This window comes from Penicillium argentinense (genome assembly GCF_028826775.1).
Source record: "Penicillium argentinense strain IBT 30761 chromosome Unknown utg000005l_segment0_segment0, whole genome shotgun sequence".
Lineage (NCBI taxonomy): Eukaryota > Fungi > Ascomycota > Eurotiomycetes > Eurotiales > Aspergillaceae > Penicillium > Penicillium argentinense.
In genome coordinates, this window is record NW_026622664.1 from 2,112,625 (window position 1) to 2,132,977 (window position 20,353).

A 20,353-nucleotide genomic window follows, 5' to 3' on the forward strand; every position below is an offset into this window, starting at 1 on the left:
TGTACCATATCACAATGAACGGAGTGTGGGTTCCCTGACTTTTGAAGCTGAGCGATTCTGGAGTTATGATCATATTTGAAATGCATTTCCACATAAGCTTGTTCCTTTCATCTTCTTAGTGACATTGCTCGAGATCCTTCCCGTGGTTGACTACGGTGCTGTACCTAATGGGTAGATGACCAGCATCGGTAGGTAGATGTGATGGTGACATTTTCTCGCAATCACAAAGCACAATTCTACTAGCATCTACCTAGTATGTGTGCCTCAGATTCGTATGCTGAATGTCTCACAAGAGTCAGTAGAATGTAGCCATCGCATCACAGATTCGGATACAAAATCGGTGGTGTCTAAGGTTATTGTGGCACTCGGCAGAAACCACGTCGATAGGTATCGTACTGGTAGAAATGCGAGAAGAATCTTTTTGTTTTATATGTATTGTCGTCGATTTCTGTCCTTAGTGCTGAATCCTGAAGGCCACACATCAACTATTGTTGGTCTGGAAATACCTCAGACTGGAATACTGCAACGACCCAAGCTCCGTATCTTATCGTCGTGCGGAGCCCAGCTTGGTCGCAAGGAGCCAGGACGTCAATTCCCCTCAACAACACCCGACTCCGCTCCACTCCGCCCAGGTCTGCGCGCTGGACATGCTCGATCCTTCACCTCAACCCACCCCCCAGCTAAGAGCTCTTCCATAGAGTCGGACTGAACCGGGTAGATGCAGTGGAACTCGAGCGATATCGACCAGAGGAGCGGTAAGCGCACATCGACCGGCAAGAGGAAGCCTCCTGATCAAGGAGAGCCAACGCAGCCGCAGTCGCAAAGGACCATCTCTGAGCTCCTCTCAAACAACTCGCACGACCATTCCCAATCACGCCCTCCGTCGTCTAAGCGCTCCCGTTTCTCCGTCTCCCCCGCACGCTCGACTTCATCGCATCCGGTTTCGCCGAACAAGATGTACAACTTCGCCGGTTCCCCGCCCAAGAACAGCGCGGCCTTTCTTCGAGCCAACGCGAGCTCAAACGGGGCGCCATCCGTTAAACCACATGCGATTCCTCCGAACAATCGTCAGACTACCTTCAGTCCTCATGGAGGTGCCAAGAAGCTGGTCGTTAAGAACCTCCGCACCGGGCCTCGGGCGAGCCATGAGCCTTATTTCGAGAAGACATGGACCCAGCTCAACGCAGCTTTGACGGCAATCTTTGAGGGCAGGAAGCCGGAGGTATCTCTGGAGGAGCTTTACAAGGGCGCCGAGAACATCTGCCGACACGAGCGGGCGGCCTTGCTAGCCAAGAAGGTGGTTGACCGATGCAAAGAATATGTGTCTGGCACACTACGTGAAAATCTTGTGAAAGGAGCGGGTGGCGGAACGGATGTTGATACACTGCGCGCAGTGATCGAGGCATGGTCAACTTGGCATTCGAGACTCGTATGTTGAGCGACCCTGTAACCTGATCACCAGCGTCGTACTAACTGTTCTAGATCACGGTACGATGGATCTTCTACTATCTTGATCAATCATTCCTTCTACATTCCAAAGACTTTCCGGTTATCCAAGAAATGGGTCACATCCTATTCTACACTCACATCTTTGCCGATCCGAGTCTAAAACCTAGGATCACGCAAGGTGCTTGCAATCTTATCGCAGCTGACCGAGGCGCCGAAACTGCCGTTGTCGCTGATTCCACTCTTCTTCGGGATGGAATCAACTTGTTTCACAGTCTGGATGTTTACAACAGCGAATTCGAGCCATTGTTCATCGCTAAAACACAGAAATTTGTCTCTTCATGGGCTGAACGAGAATCACGATCGTATCTAGCTTCATATGTCGATAACAGTCACCACTTGATCGAACGTGAAGTGGAGCGATGCAATCTGTTTTCTCTCAACCGGAGCACCAAACAGAAGCTGTCTGATTTACTCGACGAGATTCTGGTTCTCGAACACGAGGATGTTCTGCTCGATCGAACGGAAATTCTTGGTCTGTTGAGATCGAAAAACAGCAGAGCTTTGAAACAGTTGTACGACCTTCTGTATCGACGAGATCTTAGTGCCAAGCTTAGTGCGGCTTTTGGTGTATTCATCGTTGAAGAAGGATCCAGCATCGTCTTCGATGAAGGAAAGGAGGCGGAGATGGTCAGTCGGTTGTTGGAGTTTAAACGCCAGCTAGACGAGACCTGGGCCAACTCCTTCGATCAGAACAGTGAACTCCTGGATACACTTCGTCAATGCTTCGGAAAGTTTATGAACCTGGGGAAGAAGAGTGACGCCACGGGCGGCACCGACAATCCAAAGACGGGCGAGATGATCGCAAAACATGTCGACCGTTTACTCAAGGGTGGATGGAAAATGCCATCCAGTCAACAAGGCGCGACGATGGCTGACGAAGATGCCGAGGTCGACCGACAGCTTGACCAGGCCTTGGATCTGTTCCGATTCGTACAAGGAAAGGCCGTCTTCGAGGCGTTTTACAAAAATGACCTCGCCCGACGCCTTTTGATGGGCCGAAGTGCCAGTAACGAGGCCGAGAAGAGTATGCTCATTCGGTTGAAGAAAGGTAAGTTAACTGCATTCTGGCCTTTGACAATGCGTTCTATTTTAACAATGCATTACCATAGAGTGCGGACCCAACTTCACACACAACCTTGAGTCCATGTTCAAAGACATGGAAGTGGCGCGTGACGAGATGAACGCATACAAGAACCTTCAGCGAGAGCGTAGCCGCAAAGATCGTGCCCCAGTGGATCTCGACGTTAATGTACTCTCCGCTGCATCGTGGCCTTCATACCCCGACGTCCCGGTCCGGATTCCGCCGAGCGTGGCCGCGTCGATCGGCGACTTTGAAACATTCTACTACAGCAAGCACACAGGCCGTAAGCTCAACTGGAAGCATCAGTTGGCGCACTGTCAGCTGCGAGCTCATTTCCCTAAGGGAGCCAAGGAGTTGGTGGTCAGTTCATTCCAAGCCACTGTGCTGGTTCTGTTCAACGACCTGTCTGATGGTGAAACTTTGGGATATGCGGCAATCCAGGAAGCCACAGGACTTTGTAAGTGCTCAGAAAGTTGATTGAATTGCGTCGAAGCACCGCTTACTGAATTTCCCCTATAGCGGACCCCGAGTTGCAGCGAACGCTGCAGTCCCTGGCCTGCGCCAAGTACCGCGTTCTTTCGAAATCCCCCAAGGGCAAGGATGTGAACAAGACAGATACCTTCTCATACAATGCGGAATTCACCGATGTCAAGATGCGTATCAAGATCAATCAAATCCAGCTGAAGGAGACCAAGGAAGAGAACAAGTCGACACACGAGCGGGTGGCAGCCGACCGACAATTCGAATCGCAGGCGGCCATTGTGCGAATCATGAAGAGCCGCAAGACAATCAAGCATCAGGAACTGATCGTCGAGGTGACGGAGGCTACGCGCAGCCGAGGCATGCTGCAGCCCGCAGAGATCAAAGCCAATATCGAAAAGTAGGTGCTGGACCTTGCCCTTCCTTGTTCTATGATGGATGCTAACTTGGTACAGATTGATCGAGAAGGACTACATGGAACGCGGCGACAACAATACGTACAACTATGTCGCATAAAGATGGGGACTCTCTCTACGATCAAGGCAGCACACTGACCACGATCTCGGACCCCTATGATTATTTCTTCGAATCTTGAGGCAAGCGTTCTTCCTGGTACTGGTACCGTGCAACAGCGATAATGTGGTACTCGCTCAGGCCCTGTGCTTTGTACTGGACGCATCGATAGTTTTATGACCAATTCAATTGATCTTCTTCAATATGCATGTTCTTCGATGCTTGTAAGACCGTCCTCAGGGGATCCTTTCACCCTATCTCGACTATTCAAGTCTAGTCTGGAGCGAGTCGGAGTAGCTCCGATCCCAGCTTGGGAAGCTCGGTCACTGCCGATGCGGAAAATCAACCGCCGTTGGTCGGGGGATCGATTCCCGGTGAAGTACTAATGATCGGAACAGTACAGGACTTCTCGGCAGGGATTAAGGTACTAATCTTTGAGAGCGTTGTTGATTGAGAGGTCCCTAACAAGCACCCGCAACCCGGGGTTTCAATTGCTGTACGTACCCAGCTCAGTTTGCGGGATGACGGGGTCCCCACCCGATCTGACGGCGCGGGACTCCCAAAGGGCTCGAGGACGACCGGCGAGGACTTTTTTTTTGGCCTCCTGATGCCGCCACGGTCCAGGCACTGCAGTAAGTATACTAATTTTCTATAATTGTATGAAGTTCGAAGTGCATCGTCCAATGATCTGATGCTAGTAGTTATATTCTACCCTAATTACGTACTGTCTCACGCTGCACGAGGCTAGAAAATTCCGGAATAAAGTGGTGGTAGGTGCGCGGGCCCTAACCTCCTCCCAGTTGACCAGAAAAAGCGAGCCCAGAACGACGAGCACAGCAGAATAAATGTGAACAGCTCAGGCACTCGGGCGAGTCTTGCATCAGCGGTGAGGTCGACTCGGTCGATACGTCGCCACCGCAGAGTACCTGGCGGGATCTCCGCAAAAAGTAAGCCGAAGCGCCCCGGCCAGAACCAATGTGGACGCGTGCGGTGGATGAGATGGAGATCGCTTCGTTCATGTGAGCAGAAAAATGGATCGATGGAAATGCACCGAATGCAAGCTCGTCGCATAAAGAGCTGGAGCTGTCCTCAGCGCTGCTGCTGTTGCCTTGCCTTTTTCCCTCTTTCTCATACTTCCCGAGTCCTCGACGCCGTATACTCCAAGCTCTATACTATACAACTATCCAGCTACCCCACGATACACCTCCGGTATCCTCAGGTAGCTAACCCGCTATTCTTCGCGGTCTAGCCCTCTCCTGTGAGTTCCCCGACCTTGCCAGTTTCTCCAGCTCGTGGCGAATACCTCCCTGAAGTCCCCTGTGACCGTAGCTAACCTGGCCAGTTTCGCTGTGTCGCTCCCCACTTTTTTCCCCGCCTTGACGTCGCCCGCATTGAAACCCTGCGCCCGACGACGCTGCGATTGCAGGTTCCCAGACACGAACAAGAAATTCTAAGACGCTGTCAGTTGGAACGGCTGACCCTGCGATCTTCGTGCAACGAGTGACGAGCTTCCCAAATCAAGATCCTCACGCAATTGCCGGGTATTCGCCATCGCAGCTAGCGGTTCACACGAATCCACCTCTCGGATTTCCTAAATCGAACATATCGACAGAGCCGATCCACCATGCAGAGTACGTCGCCCGCTTTCCTCCAGGTCCACCCGGATGTGAGGGTGTTCCACCCTTCCCCCACTCCGAATGTCCCTCAAAATTTGCCAACCAATCCACATCCATGTCTGCAAGGCACGGGTGGCAAGCACGAATGCAGCTGGCTGACCGTCTCGCACAGCCAAACACTTCTTCTCCGACCCGAACCACCTGGTTCTGACGGCGCTGAATTCCCTGACCCTCACCAACCCGTCCCTTGCGTTGGACCGGGAGAACAAGATCGTGTTCAAGCGCCCCGATGTGCCCCGCAAGAAGAACAAGGTGTCTATCGTAACCGGCGGTGGTTCCGGCCACGAGCCCGCCTTTGCCGGCTTCGTCGGCCACGGTTTATGTGACGCCGCCGTCGCCGGCACCATCTTTGCCTCGCCCTCCGCTGAGCAGATCCGCAGAACCGCCATTGACCGCGTCCCCACCGACGAGGGCGTCTTGATCATCCCCAACAACTATACCGGCGATGTGCTCAACTTTGGTATGGCGACCGAGAAGTGTCGTGCGGCTGGCATCAAGACCGAATTCTTTGCCATGGCCGATGACGTAGGTGTCGGTCGTCAGAAGAGTGGAAAGGTCGGCCGTCGCGGAATCGGTGGTGGTATTCTGATCCTGAAGCTGGTTGGAGCCCTGGCCGAAGCTGGGTATGTATCTTTTGTTGTCCTTTGTATGAAATGTGCAAGAGAATATAGATGCTGACGAAGTATTTCAGTGGCAACTTGGACCAGGTCTACGGCCTCGCCCAGCAGGTCAATGACAACTTGGTGTCCATCGGTTCTTCTCTGGAACATGTCCATGTTCCTGGTCGTGGCGCCCCCGAGGACTCGATTGCTCCCGATGAGGTCGAGGTCGGCATGGGTATTCACAACGAGCCCGGGTCCCACCGGACTAAGTTTGACCTGGTTCCCTTGGTGACGACTATGCTCCGTCAGCTGCTCGACCCCAACGACTCCGACCGTGCTTACATTAAATACACCCCCAAGGATGAATTCGTTCTGCTGATCAACAACCTGGGTGGTGTCAGCCCAATTGAGCTGTCTGGTATCACCGATGAGGTCCACCGTCAGGTCGAGGGCAACTACAAGATCAAGCCCCGCCGTGTGATTCAAGGCTCTTTCCTGACCAGTCTGAACGGTCTGGGCTTCAGCATCTCGCTGTTGAAGCTGGCTGACACCGGTCTGGGCGCTGGCAAGTCCATGCTCGAGCTCTTGGATGCTCCTGCCGAGGCCGTCGGCTGGGCAGCTCCCATTCCTACCTCCATCTGGGAGAACCGCAATGACAGCCCGGTGCAACTGAAGAACTCCAACCTGGCCCACGAGAACCCCAGCAATCTGAAGCGTAAGTCATGACCCAACAATCTAGTAACACCTCAAGACCCAGCTAACTCTTTTCGCAGTGGACTCCGCCGTCGTGAAGAAGATCCTTGGTGCCGGTCTCAAGCGCGTCATCGAAGCTGAACCCGAAGTCACTCGCTTCGACACCATTGTCGGTGACGGCGACTGCGGTATCGGCCTGAAACGGGGCGCCGAAGCTATCCAGGAGCTCCTGGACAGCGCCTCCCCGCCCCTCGGCGACGACATCGTCAACACCGTCAACCGCATCGTCACCGTCGTCGAGAACGTGATGGACGGTACCTCCGGAGCCATCTACGCCATCTTCCTTAACGCCCTGGCCCACGGCCTCCGCGACCAGGACACCGGTTCCCCGCTGCAGGCCTCGACCGAGGTCTGGGCGAAGGCGCTGAAGCACTCCGTAAATGCCCTGGCCAAGTACACCCCCGCCAAGCCCGGTGACCGAACCCTCATCGATGCCCTCGTTCCTTTCTGTGATACCCTATTCGAGACCAAGGATATTCGCGGTGCCGCTACTGCGGCGCAGAAGGGTACCGAGTCGACCAAGAGTATGAAGGCTAGCTTGGGTCGCTCGGTTTACGTCGGTAGTGAGGGCGAGTGGATCGGTAAGGTGCCTGATCCCGGTGCCTACGGTCTCACTGAGTTCCTGATTGGACTGGCGGAGGCGTTTTAAGTGCTCGCTCCTCCTATCTTCGTATAAACAGCTATATACCTGACACTCGGCTCTCCCGAGATGATCTTGTTCTAATATAATTTCATGACGGCGATGACAATGAAAATAACAGTCTCCCTGTATTGTGAATGTGCCTGTGGTGACGAAGATGGAGACACGGTGCTTGCAAAGAGACTCCACACCTCGAAGGCCCCTTTAGATACGAAGTTCGGTGCCATAACACTAGCAGTCGCGGCTACTTGGTATAATGGCTCGTATGATTTAGGATACCACGAAGACACTACACTATTGAGAGCTTGGTTAGATGACCTTGTAAATCGAATAGATGACTGGGAAGGGGGTCTACGAGGCATTCAGCTAGAAATATGAATTGCCCAAATAGTGTTCGCGAGAATGCAGCGGAGGTGGCAATTGATGTTGAAGCTACGCCCGGGTGAGCATCCATGATGCTGGACATTTATGGCCATTGGAAAATCCATTGCTACTAACCACCTCTGTTCGAGGTTAAGACGCCAGTCAATGCAACAGTTTCATCGAAAAGAAAAGAAAGGTGACCCATCTCTAGAACCACAAAACGCCGGGGAAACTTTTGCTGCCATATGACCGTCCACCTACGATCAAAGAACGAAGTGCATGAGCCTTGCTCACCGTTACATAAGGCACCAAGGTTACCTTACGAGACAATATGCGTTTATCAATCCAAGTTACCTTAGCGGTGAAGACCAGAAGCAAGGGAGCAGTGGGGGTGGAAAAATTCGTTAGGTATCAAGAAAAAAGTGAGAAGACGGGGTATCGAAATCGATCACGTGCGTGAGAAGTTGCCCCCACAAAAACACAGCAGAATCAGTCAGTCGGCACTGAATGTCGGCTCATGACTGTAGGAAAGAGAAACGGCCAGAGGTGCGTACGAGAGTCGCCCTGTGGAGAAACGAGGTGAGGCTGCTTAAGCAGCAACGACAATGATGACAGTGTCACCACGGAGGAACCTAGTTAAGAACCAATATTAGTAACCGAGCACGCAAGAAGAACCGCCGAGAGTGGATGTAATGAGGTGTGTGATAGGTGAAATCAAGACCGGGAATGCACATACAGCTTGCTGATGAAGCGATCCTTGTTGACGCCCTTGGACTTCCGGCCCTTGGGGTACTCGGTCCACATCTCCTTCACGTTCTCAAGGATCATGTTGAAATGACGGTCAAAAGCGCGGATCCGGGCGAGGAGCTTGCGGTTGTTGCGGCAAGAGATCAGGACCTGAGAGCCGTTGGAACAGGCGGTAGCAAGCAGAGACATGGGCCCCATAGTGAGCTCATATTCCTCGCGAACAGCATTCTCGTGTTCCCTGTTGAGACGCACGATTAGCTTTCTGTGTGCTTCTTGCATGCATTGGGATGTGGCGGAGGAGGGGCATGATAGCGGAGGATGCGGGATTGTTGCTGAAGATTTCTCCCCGCACAACTCCGACTAGACAGAAACCAGGGGTAATGATGTGGTATGGTGGAGAATATAGTCGCAAGCTATTCGCAATGAAGGGGGTCGGGGTTACTCACGTCGCCTCGGGGCGCGGCTTGCTGAGGATCTCACTGCAAAGATAGGTTAATAGAGGATGAGTTGACATGTATCAGGTTGTACGTACGCAGTCTTGGTATCGGGTGCCTTTCCGTTCAGAGAGGTCGCCATGATGACGGATTCCGTAGTAGTGTATAAGAGTAAGGTGTTGTAACAGAAGTGGGTGTAGACACGATGGGAAAGCGGATAGATGAAGATGTGAAGATGGAAGGGCCTGGTTTCGCGATCTCGCCAATGATGGTCGCGTTTGAGCTTTAAAGTCACGTGATATTATATTCACTAGTACCTCTTTTTGCCGGGCGGTGAAATTTTCTTTGCCTCGGAAATCGGGCCGCAAACTGCTAGCGTGTAAGCGGCGCGCCATTGGCTGCGTCACGTCGCGTACACGCTTGTTTGGCGATCGTCGGATAGCTTCAACCCGCGCATGCAAGGATTCTCTCTTAAACCCTCCCGGCCATCCTCGCCTTCTGCAGGTGCTGCAGCTCCCTTTCTATCTTCCCACTCTTCCCCTTCCTCACTTAGTCACCCTTGGTAAGAGCGGTCTATCCAGGCCACCATTTTCGAGGATTCTTCCCTGTCAATCAATGGCTAACATTCCAGACCTGCAGAGACTGCTCCACCCGCTCGCTGCATAACGTACCATTTCTCCCGGACGACGAGATATTTGCTAGCTTCTGGAGAGGGGACATTGGCTCGCTGACCCCCAAACTCTCTTCCGAATGCTACGTGAAGTGCATCGGAAATCGATTTTGTTCTTCGCCCTGTCGACCTCGCATCCCCACCTCCCTGCGAATTGCTTCGATCCCTGCCACCTTATACCTTCCTCCAACTCCCACCTTCTTCCCCTTTAATACAACTCTCTTTCGGAACCGTGTCGAAGTCGTGGATTCACCATTTTTACCTGCATGGTGGATGGGCCAAGTTGTGTGAGATGGAATCTCAGGACGGAATCACCGTCCGCCCCATGAGGCGTATGAAACCTATTTTTCGTGGGTTTGTGGGACGAAAGCTAAATTGCATGATCTGAACAGTGAAGGTCCTCTACACATTTGACAACGAGAACAAGACGAATTGTCTTGCGCGATGGCCTCACGTGCTCGATATCCAAACTGCCTACCTTGACGAAACAACTCCGATCGGTGTGATCGAGCTGAAGACATGCATACAAGCAATCGTGTCCGCTAGGTTCGGCTCCCTTTCCCTCGAAATGTCCCCGCCACTTGTATACTGACACTGCTTTTCAGCCCGGAATTGGTGGCACAACTGGGCAAGGACTACACTGTTTACGCATACGACTACTCCGAATATGAAACTCCACTGGTTGGACAGGGAATGCTCTCATGGGTTCTGGCTTCTGCCTCGCCGACTCCGGAGGCCCCCGCCCATCAGTCCAAAACCATGGTAACTGGTCGCGTGTGCAAAAATCCACTTGGCATTTTCTCTAAGGGCTCTGCTCAGGAGACTTTAGAAGTCAAGCTTCGTCTGGTTCCAGTCCCGACCGTTATGCAAAGCGAATACCTCGACAGTATGCAAAAATATCGTGAATTGAGCAACGTCATTCCCCACGACTTCGATGCTCAATCCTGGACCAACTTCATGCGCCAAAACCCAGCTCTGCTAGAGCGATCTCGAAGCCAACAATACGATTCGGCCTCGTCGCCCATGAACCAATCTGGAATTGAGCGTTTCCACCAGCTGTTGAGTGAGGGTGCCACCCCTCGAGAGTTTTCAAACTACCCTGGCAACGAATCTACCCGCTCTGCATCGCCTACGCACTCGTTCGGTCCCCCGAGTCGAATGTCCACTCCAGGTGGGACTCGCCCTTCAGCACAGCAGCAACAATCCCAATCTAAGGGCTTTGCTTCCAATGATATCATCCGCCCATCTTCGAGCGCCTCGATGCGTGACAGTGATTATCAATCTCAAAGCTATCATCAACAACGCAGAGGATCTATAATTTCCGGTTATGGAAGTGGAGGAGAGGAGTCCTCTGACCCTCAGCCTCGCAAGAGAGCCAAGCTCTACCAAGCAAATTGGCCTGGAAAGTCAGATATGAACATTGAAAGGCAGCCCAGCTCGCTCCGTGTGCAAGCTAGCACAGCTGCTTCTGTCCGCATCCACCGGCCCACCCCTGTGAACCCCCTTCTCGCCGGAGAACATTCGAATGAGGAGCCCGTTCGTCCGCCAACCCCTATTTCTGGCCCTAGTGACCTTCCACGCCGTGCAAGACCCTCATCTAGCCTCTTGCGAGAGTATTCCGCGCCCAGCTCCTCCTCCTACATGTCACCCTACACCCCCAGTGATGATATTGTGGGAACGGACCAGATAGCTACATCGCCCGAGGACTCGCACTACCAAGGCCTTTTTGAACCGTCATTCAGTATGCCATCGTCGCCGCCTGTTATGGACTGTCGATTCCCCTCCAAGTCCAGCCCCAACCTGCCTCCGATCTCCCTGGACACTGACCCGGGATTCATGAGCGGCGGTCTGGATGACTTAATAGACAACGGAGCAACGACTCCGGTCGAGGAGCCCCAGAGAGCTCAATCTCAAGCTAGTGAGCAAATGCGCCCTCGCTCTGTTCGTCCAGCCGTACAGGCTAGTTCTCCGGTCAGCATGATTGGCCCTGAGTCACAGAACACCCAGCAAGGCCCAGCGCCACAGCCTGCAAAGAAGCAGGACTCGCGCATGCCTCCACGGACAACGTCTGCCTCTTCTCGGCCCACTTCACGAGGCGGCGCCCAATACACCCCGAAATCAATTGCTCCGGCGCCGATATCCCAAAATGAACTCGAACGGCTAATTGCCACAATCCCTGCCAGTGACCCGGCCGGTCCTTCTCACCCCCCTCAGACATGGGCTGGCCCTATGAGTGATTGTTACGCGCAGACACCAGGAGCAGGAACCTTCGTTCCGGCACCTACTAGCGGCCGTCGCCGCAAAGCTGACGCCTCTCGTCGAGCCAAGCAAATCCAGACGCGCTTAGATACTGCTATCAGAGAGGGGCAAATGCCTCCCTACTGCGAGAATTGTGGTTGTATCGAAACGCCAACATGGCGAAGGGCGTGGTCTAAGGAGATCGAAGGCAATGAGCACACCGCCAAGGAAATGATGGGATTCGAACACTCGTTGTTCTGGGAGCCATTGGAAAAAGGTATCCATGCCGAAGTGACCAGATTCAAAATTTTTAAAAAGACTCTTAACGAGGATGAGGTCGACTTTGTCCAAGTCCTTCTCTGCAACCCTTGTGGCCTATGGCTCTTCAAGGCGAAGAGCATGCGCCCGGAGAACAAGTGGAACAAGCAACCCGCTGAAAAGATCGGGGAAAAGAGACAGCGACCCTCGCGGAAGCGCAAGCAAAGTGGTGGTCCCCTCTCGAAGCCTTCCACTCGCAATAAGGCCGGGACCGAGGCCGCGGCCTCCTCTCCCGCCCCCACAGAAGCTTCCTCCGTTCAAGCGGGTGAAGGTGCTACTCCCCAACTGGACAACCCTCAAGAGGATGCCGAGAATTTGTCTTTGAATGAAGCTCCCGAGGAGCCCGCTGCAAAACGTCGCCGCGCAAACAGCGCCGAGCCTCCGCGTTCTACCGACTCTGTCAAGGGCCGTTGGGAGGAGCAGGACGCTGTCGAAGCCCTCAAGCTTGCGATTCAATCCAGCCCGGCGAGGAATATGGAGTCTCGAAAAATCCCCTCAGATGAGACAAAATTGACTCCAAAGCCTGTGCGCCGCGCGCTCTTCCCAGCTTCCCAAAACGAAGGTGCTCTGAAGGAAGTAGATGCTTCCTTAATCAATGACTGCATCCCTCGTCGCAGTCCTCGTATTGCTTCCTCTTCTCGCGAGGATAAGCGATCCCGAGACAAGGAGAACCAGGATCCTACCAATAACCATGACCTCGATTATCTTTTTGAGAGCCCTGCGGATTTTGATCTGCCAGTCAGCCCAACACCTCGCCGACGCAACCCTCGCGTCAATGCAGTACACGAGAGACGACACTCCTTGCCTTCCAACTCCCCCACCGCCAATAGACAGAGAGATGTCATTTCCGCCACAAATGCAGCTCGTCTCACTGCCGCGCGTCTCCAGCATCTTCAACAAGAAGGTCAGGAAAGCACTACCTCATCACCTCGCCAGCAGCCATCTCCTCTCAAGAACGGCTTGGCGGCACTTTCCGACACAGGTCTGAACCCGGATGCCTTGAACTCTCTCGATGGGATGATGCTTGATATCTTCGACGACGCCAATCACCCCAACCTGCATCTGGGCGATGACTGGGCAAACTGGCTACCCACAGACTACGTCTCTCCGACCGGATCGGAGGGTCACGGTGCCTCGGATGAAATGCTCACTGCCCTACTCTCCGGCCCTGCTCTCATGAAGGAGAATCTCCAGGACTCCCAGTTCAGCATGTTTGATCTCGCGAACACCAATATTCCCGACTCGGGCTTTTTCAGCTCCGACGCTCTCCAAGGAGACGCTGCCAGTCTGCCATCAAAGGCTCAGCCTGCTCAGGAGCAATCTACCGGCCATGAGGCCAATTCCCCTACTGCCTAATTCACCACAATCTTGCTTGCTATTTTTGAATGTTTTTCTAGCGATGGCGTTTCGGTTGGGAGGCTTGATTGATTACATACCACATCCTTCATTACAGGTAGTCATGCTCTACTCTGATGATTATTATCCCCTTCCCATGTTCCAAGTGATGTCCTGATGTACCTGTATTGGACTTCGAACCCACTCGCTACACTGACGATGTTGCTCGCTTCCTGGAGTACTTCAATGCACTGGTTGCTGGTAACAATTTACGAAAAATGAAATCAAAATCAAAAGTCAAAAGGATTACTCGCAAAATGTAACTTATCTACTAGTAATTCGCGTAGATACAGCGACCATTGGACAAACACCCCGCGCTGGCCGGTCGCCTAGATGAGGCTCTGTAGTGTGAAGTCAGACGCTCAGCCACATCAAATGTAGGACAGTCCATCTGACCCGGTCGACCTCAGAGTCACCAGTCCCCCTCTGGGCATCTCTGTCGCAGTCCTTGCAAGTCGAAGGTCTCGGCTTGAGCAGTTTCAAGGTATGGCTTTGCATCTTGAACTGAGCCTCGACATCTGGCTCTTGATCAGCGACCTGCTGGATACGATATCCCTTAAGAGACTGATGCAGACATCAACAGCACTCTATGCGTCCTGCTTACCCATATTGTACTCAAAGGTCAATCTCAGCGTCCATCACACCAAGTACTACGATAAAATCGACATGCTGGGCGTTGTCATTCGCTGGACGAAAGACGAGGTCATATTCGGTGGCCGATCCCACTCCATGTATATCATATTCCATCTGCCTAACCTTGCTTTATTCGTTGGATCCTTCACCTGGAGCATGAGTCTGCATACAAGTTGCGCGCTGCCTGAATGGGCCGTTCCTGAATCATCGACGAACGATAATGACATTCCAGCCATCCAAAAACTCGAATATATATATATATATATGCCCTCTTCGAAGGCAAGGCCGAGTAATATCGGTCGATATTTTCGGCGGATACAGCCATGCCTACCCGTGCCAAAAATTACTATCTATTTTTCCAAGAGCGACTACTATTCAACGGAGCGGGCGAATATACCACGCCTTAGCTTCGGCGGTCCTCCTTGGACACGACAAAGCACAGCTTCAATCACTGTCAATCAACTACCTCCACGAAAGAGGCCATGATATCGATCAGGGGAATATAGCAGGTCAGGAAAGAGGGCAACCCTGCTGCGTCGTTGAAGCATGGGGAAGAGAACTGGAATTCAAACTCTCCAACAAAAGTGCATACTCGCGACATGATCAGCATCTTCACTCCGGCTTTGCAGACGCGCTGCAAGTATCTAGAAACCTCGAAGGTCCGCGCCATCAGTGTTCCTATTCATCTACTTTTTCATACACCACCAGACTGGCGCTGGCGAGGTACAGAGCTTCACGAAGAATTAGCAGCATTTCAAAGTTGTCAACCCGACAAACGTTTGCCTCATTTACGGAACCCTTGGCCCTACTGCCAGAAGAGACATCTACATGCGGTATCGTCAAAGAAGCTGTGTCAGGCGAGTAAGTTATCAAACACCCAAGAACATTCCAAGAACATTCTACTACCTGTTCTACTGGACGGATGGCCATCGCCAAAGAAGCTTGAAATTCGGAGTGGATATCCTTCACTCCTCTCAACACAAACGAAAGGAGTGCTTCCACTAGACCTGGAAAAGTTGGCAAATGTGGAGCTCGCAGTTAGCTTGCATTTCTGGGAATCATACGAAGGGCAGCCGCCGACTTGGGATCGATTTTACAAAACCCATGATGATCCGGAACCGAAATAGGTTTACGCTATTGAATAGCACACTGGCCAGAGAGACGAGAGGAACATGACATGTACCACTGGAGTTTGATCATAACATCGTGTGCTGTAGAGCCTGGCCGACAGAAAGAAATGGAGGATATAAAGCGTAACAACGCCCCACAAACAGGCTTCTCTTGTACTGAAATGCCCCCAAGCAAGACGTGGCCATCTTCCCACTAGCGAATTGCATAATAAGGTATCCAATAACGTAGTGTATTCATCCATCCTCCCAAGGTGTATCGATCATTCAGCATCATAGAAAATGGACTTGAAGCGGTGCGTGGCTTCGACGACTTGCTCATAGGTTCGGTAGTCTAGAAAGAACTATTGTCAGCTAAATTGGGTACCTTGATTGCACAATGGAAGCTCACCAGAATCAGCGGGGTTACCCCAGTCCGTCGTTCCCAAAACCCGAACACCAAGACCCTATTAGCCGTATAGTCAGCATTGTTTCAGCACAAGAGGAAACAAAAGCGCTTCGAAGCTATCACTTGATGACCTCAGACGCTTTATCGATGCCAGGCCATTCCCACGTACCTGTCCGTCATCCAGATCAGTAACCTTGCCAACAACTTCAATCAGCTTCCCCATTTGCAGGTGCGAATCCGGCTTCAGGATAAGTGTGACATCGCCATTCTTCCCACATGTGATAGTCGCGTGGTCGCCGCGGAGTGCGCTCACGGTGCCGAGAATGCGAATGGTGTGCGTTGAGCGCTGGCCGGAGCTGGAGGGGTGGAAGGCGTTCAGGTGGGAGGGGAGGATGCGGGGCGTTTGAAGAGACATTTTGGCGGTTGGATCTGTTCTGTGGTAGAGTTCGGGCTTCGATCGAAACTGAGATGGATTTCTTGAAGACTGGTGGGGTTGATCTGCTGCTTGGACTCTGACGAGATTAGACCGTTCCGCGGGCGACGCGGTGCGCGGGACGCGTGATCACGTGTACCCCGTTCTACATATCCAATCAATTGGTCACGTGATACTATATGACGTCGCAAGGTGTACAAAGTCTGACGATTACCTGTGGTACCTTAGGGTACGTTCGCTGTTTTCGAAGAAAAGTCGGGCAGAAATATTATCTGCGTTTCTGGTACCTATCGTCCGAACCTTTTCCGGAAATCTCAGACGGGGTGAAATGCCCCGAGTTCGATCGGGGCATTAATACTCCGCGAAAACGACCCAATAAGGCCTGGCATTTAATCAGAAAAAGAAGTTGATCCATATCTACAAATTGGACTCAAATATAAAGGTGAGATTTTGAGAGACCTGGAATCTATTTGTCACTATCAATCGCTCCACGATATCGGTCGGGATGGCAAAACCCGCAGTCTTGCTTTTGGGCAAAATCGAGTTGTAAGCGCACAAGCGAGACAATTAGCTGACTAGAGAATTCATATGGTGCTCATGATCCCTAGAGTTCGCTCGGCGACCTCTCCGATCATGCCTCAGCGAAACACACAGAATAAAACTGATTTCAGTTCAGAGTGCAAAAGTGGCCGGCTTGATGGAGTGAAGGTATCTGTGACCGAGCTTCTTCGAGTTTAGCCACGACCGGGCGGTATAATTAAGAACTGATAAATCCTTCGCCTCGAAGTGTAAAGTTTATCTGTCACAATGGTAATTTCATCTCTCAAAACAATCTCTATTCTTTGTGGGTCCATATGTTGATGATCTTGTATTTTTTCAACGAACAGGCGCTGGATATGACAATATCGACATATCTGCCTGTACCGCTCGTGAATTTTAGTATCCAACGCACCGAAAATTGTTGATGAGGCCACAGCAGATACGGCTATCTTTCTGATCCTTGCTGCTCTCTGTGGGTTCGACAATGGGATCATGGCAATTCGCAATGGCGCCTGGCCCGGAGCTATTTCACCGCCACCACTAGGATACAATTCCCAAGTTAAGATACTGGGATCCTCGGCCTTGGTGGAATAAGAAGAAATTTGAAGAAACAGGCAGAGGTTTTTAAGTTTTCAACATGAATGTCATTTATCACAATCGAGCAAAATCAACTGCCGACTTGGATGAGGGTGCCAAGTACGTTGAATTTGACGAGCTCTTGGCAAGAAGTGACGTTTTGAGTCCTCTCAATGTGAGTATCCCACCCTGGAAGACAAATCCACGATGACTAACGCGTTCAGGTAGTCGGCAACCCCTAATCGGATCTCAAGAACCGAGTTCGCCAAGATGAAGACAGCGTCGTGATTGTTCAATACTGCTCGCAAGGGTGTTCTGGATCAAGATGCGCTTGTTGAAGCAATCGCCGATGGAAGTGTCTGGTCTGCTGGGCTCGGTGTCTATCAAAAAAAGCTCGACATTCACCCGGGGCTAGTCTCGAAATCCCATGTTTGTCTTCTTCCTCACATGGGAATTTCTACTGTCGAGATAAGCTCTTCCCGATGTGTTTACCGATCCGAAAAGATCTATAAGCGTTGATAGGGAGCATAGAGACAAAATACGATATGGAGAATTTGACAATCAGCAATGTGCGACAGGCGCTAGAGAATGGTACTTTGAGGAATGTTGTTATCGAGCAAAGTGAACAAGCCGAGTGCCTGTGAAATGTGAAATAAAGTGTCGACGGCAATTCGATTTGTTTATAATCAGGAACACATCGGGTATAAGGAAGTGACCTCTGGGCCGTTATATCCCTTCGTAGATGCCTAGTGTACAGAATTTATTCAGATCAAAGCCACTCTTCACCGAGCACCGAGCTAAAGTTGGCATCATCCCAGGGGCCCTTCAGGTCCATGCCCAGGCCAGGTACATCGAGGAAATCGAAAAGAACGAGGCGAGAAGTCGGTAAATGAAGGAGACGATGCGGGTTTCAATCGTTTATGGAGTCCGTAAAAAGTCCTTTTGTCGTTAAAATTATCGAGAATGGTCGGACCCGCAGAACTAGTGTGTCCTTTCTTTCCAAAACCAGCTGTATAATGTCACTATATCTCTGAACGCATGGCCAGCGAACTGAAAGTTGTCGCAGGGCATTAAGTAGTATATCAAGGTCCGGTGGAAGCAATTTGTTGCTTGTTTCGTAACATGTAGCCCAAAGGATAATCAAGCTTCTGGAAGTCACCCAGACCACAAAGACAAACATGGGTCCCAGCCGGTCAAGATCCAAGGTCTTTATATCTAAATGGATCTGGGACACTCATGATCACGTGACAGTATCAATTTCATCCCGAAGCAGAGCTTCCTACGTCAGTCGACGCCGACAATTCACTAAGCGTCACGTCGACAACCGGTGAATCGATGGGTACTCCAATGACCGCCTGATTAAATTATTGACCTTGCGGCCTCCCTCCTCTATCCCAGCCGTCAGCACGAACCTCGAACTATCTCACAGCTATGCCGCCGCCTCCCAACCGCCGCGGCATGACCGCGAACCCGCTCAAGCCTGGACGATACAGACCTGGAAAAGCAGTCGCTGAGGCAGAATCATCTTCGGAAGAAGAGGAGGAAGAGGAAGATGAAGCGCAAAGAGAAGAAGAAATAAGGCGAGAAGCCGAGGCGCGGCGCCGGCGACAACAAGCTCCGAAAGCAAGCTCATTCCCTGTCCCGGCAGCTCGCAAGGTCGAAGAACCCGATGACGACGAGGAAGGATTCGTTACCGAAGACGAAGAGGACGAGGAACCCGCTCCCGCGCCGGCTTCGACAAAAGTTGCGCCGTCGCAAACCGCTCAACCCGAGACCTCATCACTGAAAGCTACCCCTGTAGCTGCGCCACAAGAAAGTGAAGAGGAGGAAGAAAGTGAAGAAGAGAGCTCGGAGGAGGAAAGCAGTTCGGAAGACGAAGCGCCGCGACGGATGCTGATTCGGCCTACATTCATCAAAAAGGACAAGAGAGGGCAAGACAATTCAGCTTCTGCCGCAGTCGATGAAGAAGCCGAGGAAGAGAAGCGCCGCGTGCAACGACAAGAGAAGGCAGACCAGCTGGTCCGGGATCAGCTCGAGAAGGACGCAATTGCCCGCTCAGCCAAAAACCGAGCTTGGGACGATGACGAAATCGTGGAAGCCGATGAGGAGGGCGCCATTGACGACCGGGACGACGTCGACCCAGAGGCTGAATATGCTGCATGGAAACTACGAGAATTGAAGCGCATCAAGCGCGAGCGCGAGGCGATCGAGGAGGCCGAGAAGGAACGCGAGGAAATCGAACGGCGTCGCAACCTCACGACCGAAGAGCGGGATGCCGAAGACCGCGAGTTCCTGGCGAAACAGAAGGAGGAGCGGGAGGCTACGCGTGGCGAGGGTGGATTTATGCAACGCTATTTCCACAAGGGTGCCTTCTTCCGCGACGATTTGGAGAAGGAAGGTCTCGATCAGCGCAATGTTATGGGACGTCGTTTCGTCGACGATGTCAATCGTGAGACTCTGCCTCAGTATATGCAGGTCCGTGATATGACCAAGCTCGGCAAAAAGGGTCGAACTCGCTACCGGGATCTGAAGTCCGAGGATACGGGTCGCTTTGGTGAGGGTTACCAGAACCGACGACGAGACAATGCTCCCCCGGTTGGTATTAGAGACGAACGATTCATGCCTGATCGTGGAGATGACCGCGGGCCGAAGGGACCGACAGGAGCCAATGCTAGTGCAGTCCGGCCGAGACGGAGATCGAGGTCTAGATCACGCTCTCCGCGACGAGATCGACATGAAAGAAGTCGCTCGAGAGAGCGGCGGAAGCGCAGCCCCTCGCCCTATGAAGACCGGGACAAGCGTCGACGTGTGGACAGTTCTTGATTATCAGCTATGACGGAAGAAGACGGTGCTTTCTTTCCTATCCCCTTTCTGGCGTTTGCATGGAGTTGAATACAAAACTTGCATGGGTGGCTTGGACTCTGTGATATACTGGCATTCATATTCGAGCAATTGATACTCCCTCCGTGTGCGGATCAAGTACAGAAATCTAAGGTTCCCTCGCCTGGAGGGCTTGTATTGTTGATATAATATTCAATCAGCCTATGGCCAACTGAGATTTTGTACATAAATCAGATTCCACAGCGAAAGGCTTTTCGAGGTTCTTCCGTGTATCGTTCAAACGCTGCCTTTCGGACATGCATAACGTCAAGCGCTTGGAATTGACATCCAGAATTCGGATAGAGTGGGCACTTCGGAGCGACACTTGGGCATCGTCAAGCAGCCCACCTTCAATTA

General features: G+C 52.1%; 8 protein-coding genes across 8 annotated transcripts; 6 read left to right on the top strand and 2 right to left on the bottom strand.

The window, feature by feature from the left end:
• Window positions 1-718: 718 nt before the first annotated feature.
• Window positions 719-3,586, top strand: N7532_005577 (cullin family protein; the record flags this gene model as incomplete). Its single annotated transcript, XM_056618071.1, has 5 exons — window positions 719-1,429; window positions 1,483-2,557; window positions 2,619-3,047; window positions 3,110-3,470; window positions 3,526-3,586. The coding sequence occupies 5 exons, from the start codon at window positions 719-721 to the stop codon at window positions 3,584-3,586; spliced, it is 2,637 nt and encodes an 878-aa protein (XP_056474230.1).
• Window positions 3,587-5,207: 1,621 nt separating this feature from the next.
• Window positions 5,208-7,263, top strand: N7532_005578 (uncharacterized protein; the record flags this gene model as incomplete). The annotated part of the gene is made up of 4 exons (XM_056618072.1): window positions 5,208-5,214; window positions 5,372-5,882; window positions 5,951-6,576; window positions 6,635-7,263. The coding sequence occupies 4 exons, from the start codon at window positions 5,208-5,210 to the stop codon at window positions 7,261-7,263; spliced, it is 1,773 nt and encodes a 590-aa protein (XP_056474231.1).
• Window positions 7,264-8,206: 943 nt separating this feature from the next.
• Window positions 8,207-8,940, bottom strand: N7532_005579 (mRNA splicing protein SMD2; the record flags this gene model as incomplete). The annotated part of the gene is made up of 4 exons (XM_056618073.1): window positions 8,207-8,249; window positions 8,354-8,602; window positions 8,811-8,843; window positions 8,897-8,940. 4 exons carry the CDS (start codon window positions 8,938-8,940, stop codon window positions 8,207-8,209), a joined length of 369 nt encoding a protein of 122 aa, XP_056474232.1.
• An 820-nt stretch (window positions 8,941-9,760) lies between these two features.
• Window positions 9,761-13,380, top strand: N7532_005580 (putative GATA transcription factor (Ams2); the record flags this gene model as incomplete). Its single annotated transcript, XM_056618074.1, has 3 exons — window positions 9,761-9,800; window positions 9,861-10,014; window positions 10,074-13,380. The coding sequence occupies 3 exons, from the start codon at window positions 9,761-9,763 to the stop codon at window positions 13,378-13,380; spliced, it is 3,501 nt and encodes a 1,166-aa protein (XP_056474233.1).
• Window positions 13,381-15,442: 2,062 nt separating this feature from the next.
• On the bottom strand, window positions 15,443-15,982 carry N7532_005581 (putative ssDNA binding protein Ssb3; the record flags this gene model as incomplete). Its single annotated transcript, XM_056618075.1, has 3 exons — window positions 15,443-15,513; window positions 15,571-15,625; window positions 15,737-15,982. The coding sequence occupies 3 exons, from the start codon at window positions 15,980-15,982 to the stop codon at window positions 15,443-15,445; spliced, it is 372 nt and encodes a 123-aa protein (XP_056474234.1).
• A 651-nt stretch (window positions 15,983-16,633) lies between these two features.
• N7532_005582 (uncharacterized protein) lies at window positions 16,634-17,134 on the top strand (the record flags this gene model as incomplete). The annotated part of the gene is made up of 3 exons (XM_056618076.1): window positions 16,634-16,708; window positions 16,795-16,810; window positions 16,941-17,134. The coding sequence occupies 3 exons, from the start codon at window positions 16,634-16,636 to the stop codon at window positions 17,132-17,134; spliced, it is 285 nt and encodes a 94-aa protein (XP_056474235.1).
• Window positions 17,135-17,177: 43 nt separating this feature from the next.
• N7532_005583 (uncharacterized protein) lies at window positions 17,178-17,760 on the top strand (the record flags this gene model as incomplete). Its single annotated transcript, XM_056618077.1, has 3 exons — window positions 17,178-17,291; window positions 17,426-17,600; window positions 17,639-17,760. 3 exons carry the CDS (start codon window positions 17,178-17,180, stop codon window positions 17,758-17,760), a joined length of 411 nt encoding a protein of 136 aa, XP_056474236.1.
• Window positions 17,761-18,547: 787 nt separating this feature from the next.
• N7532_005584 (microfibrillar-associated 1 family protein) lies at window positions 18,548-19,939 on the top strand (the record flags this gene model as incomplete). The annotated part of the gene is made up of 1 exon (XM_056618078.1): window positions 18,548-19,939. The coding sequence occupies one exon, from the start codon at window positions 18,548-18,550 to the stop codon at window positions 19,937-19,939; it is 1,392 nt and encodes a 463-aa protein (XP_056474237.1).
• Between the last annotated feature and the right edge of the window lie 414 nt (window positions 19,940-20,353).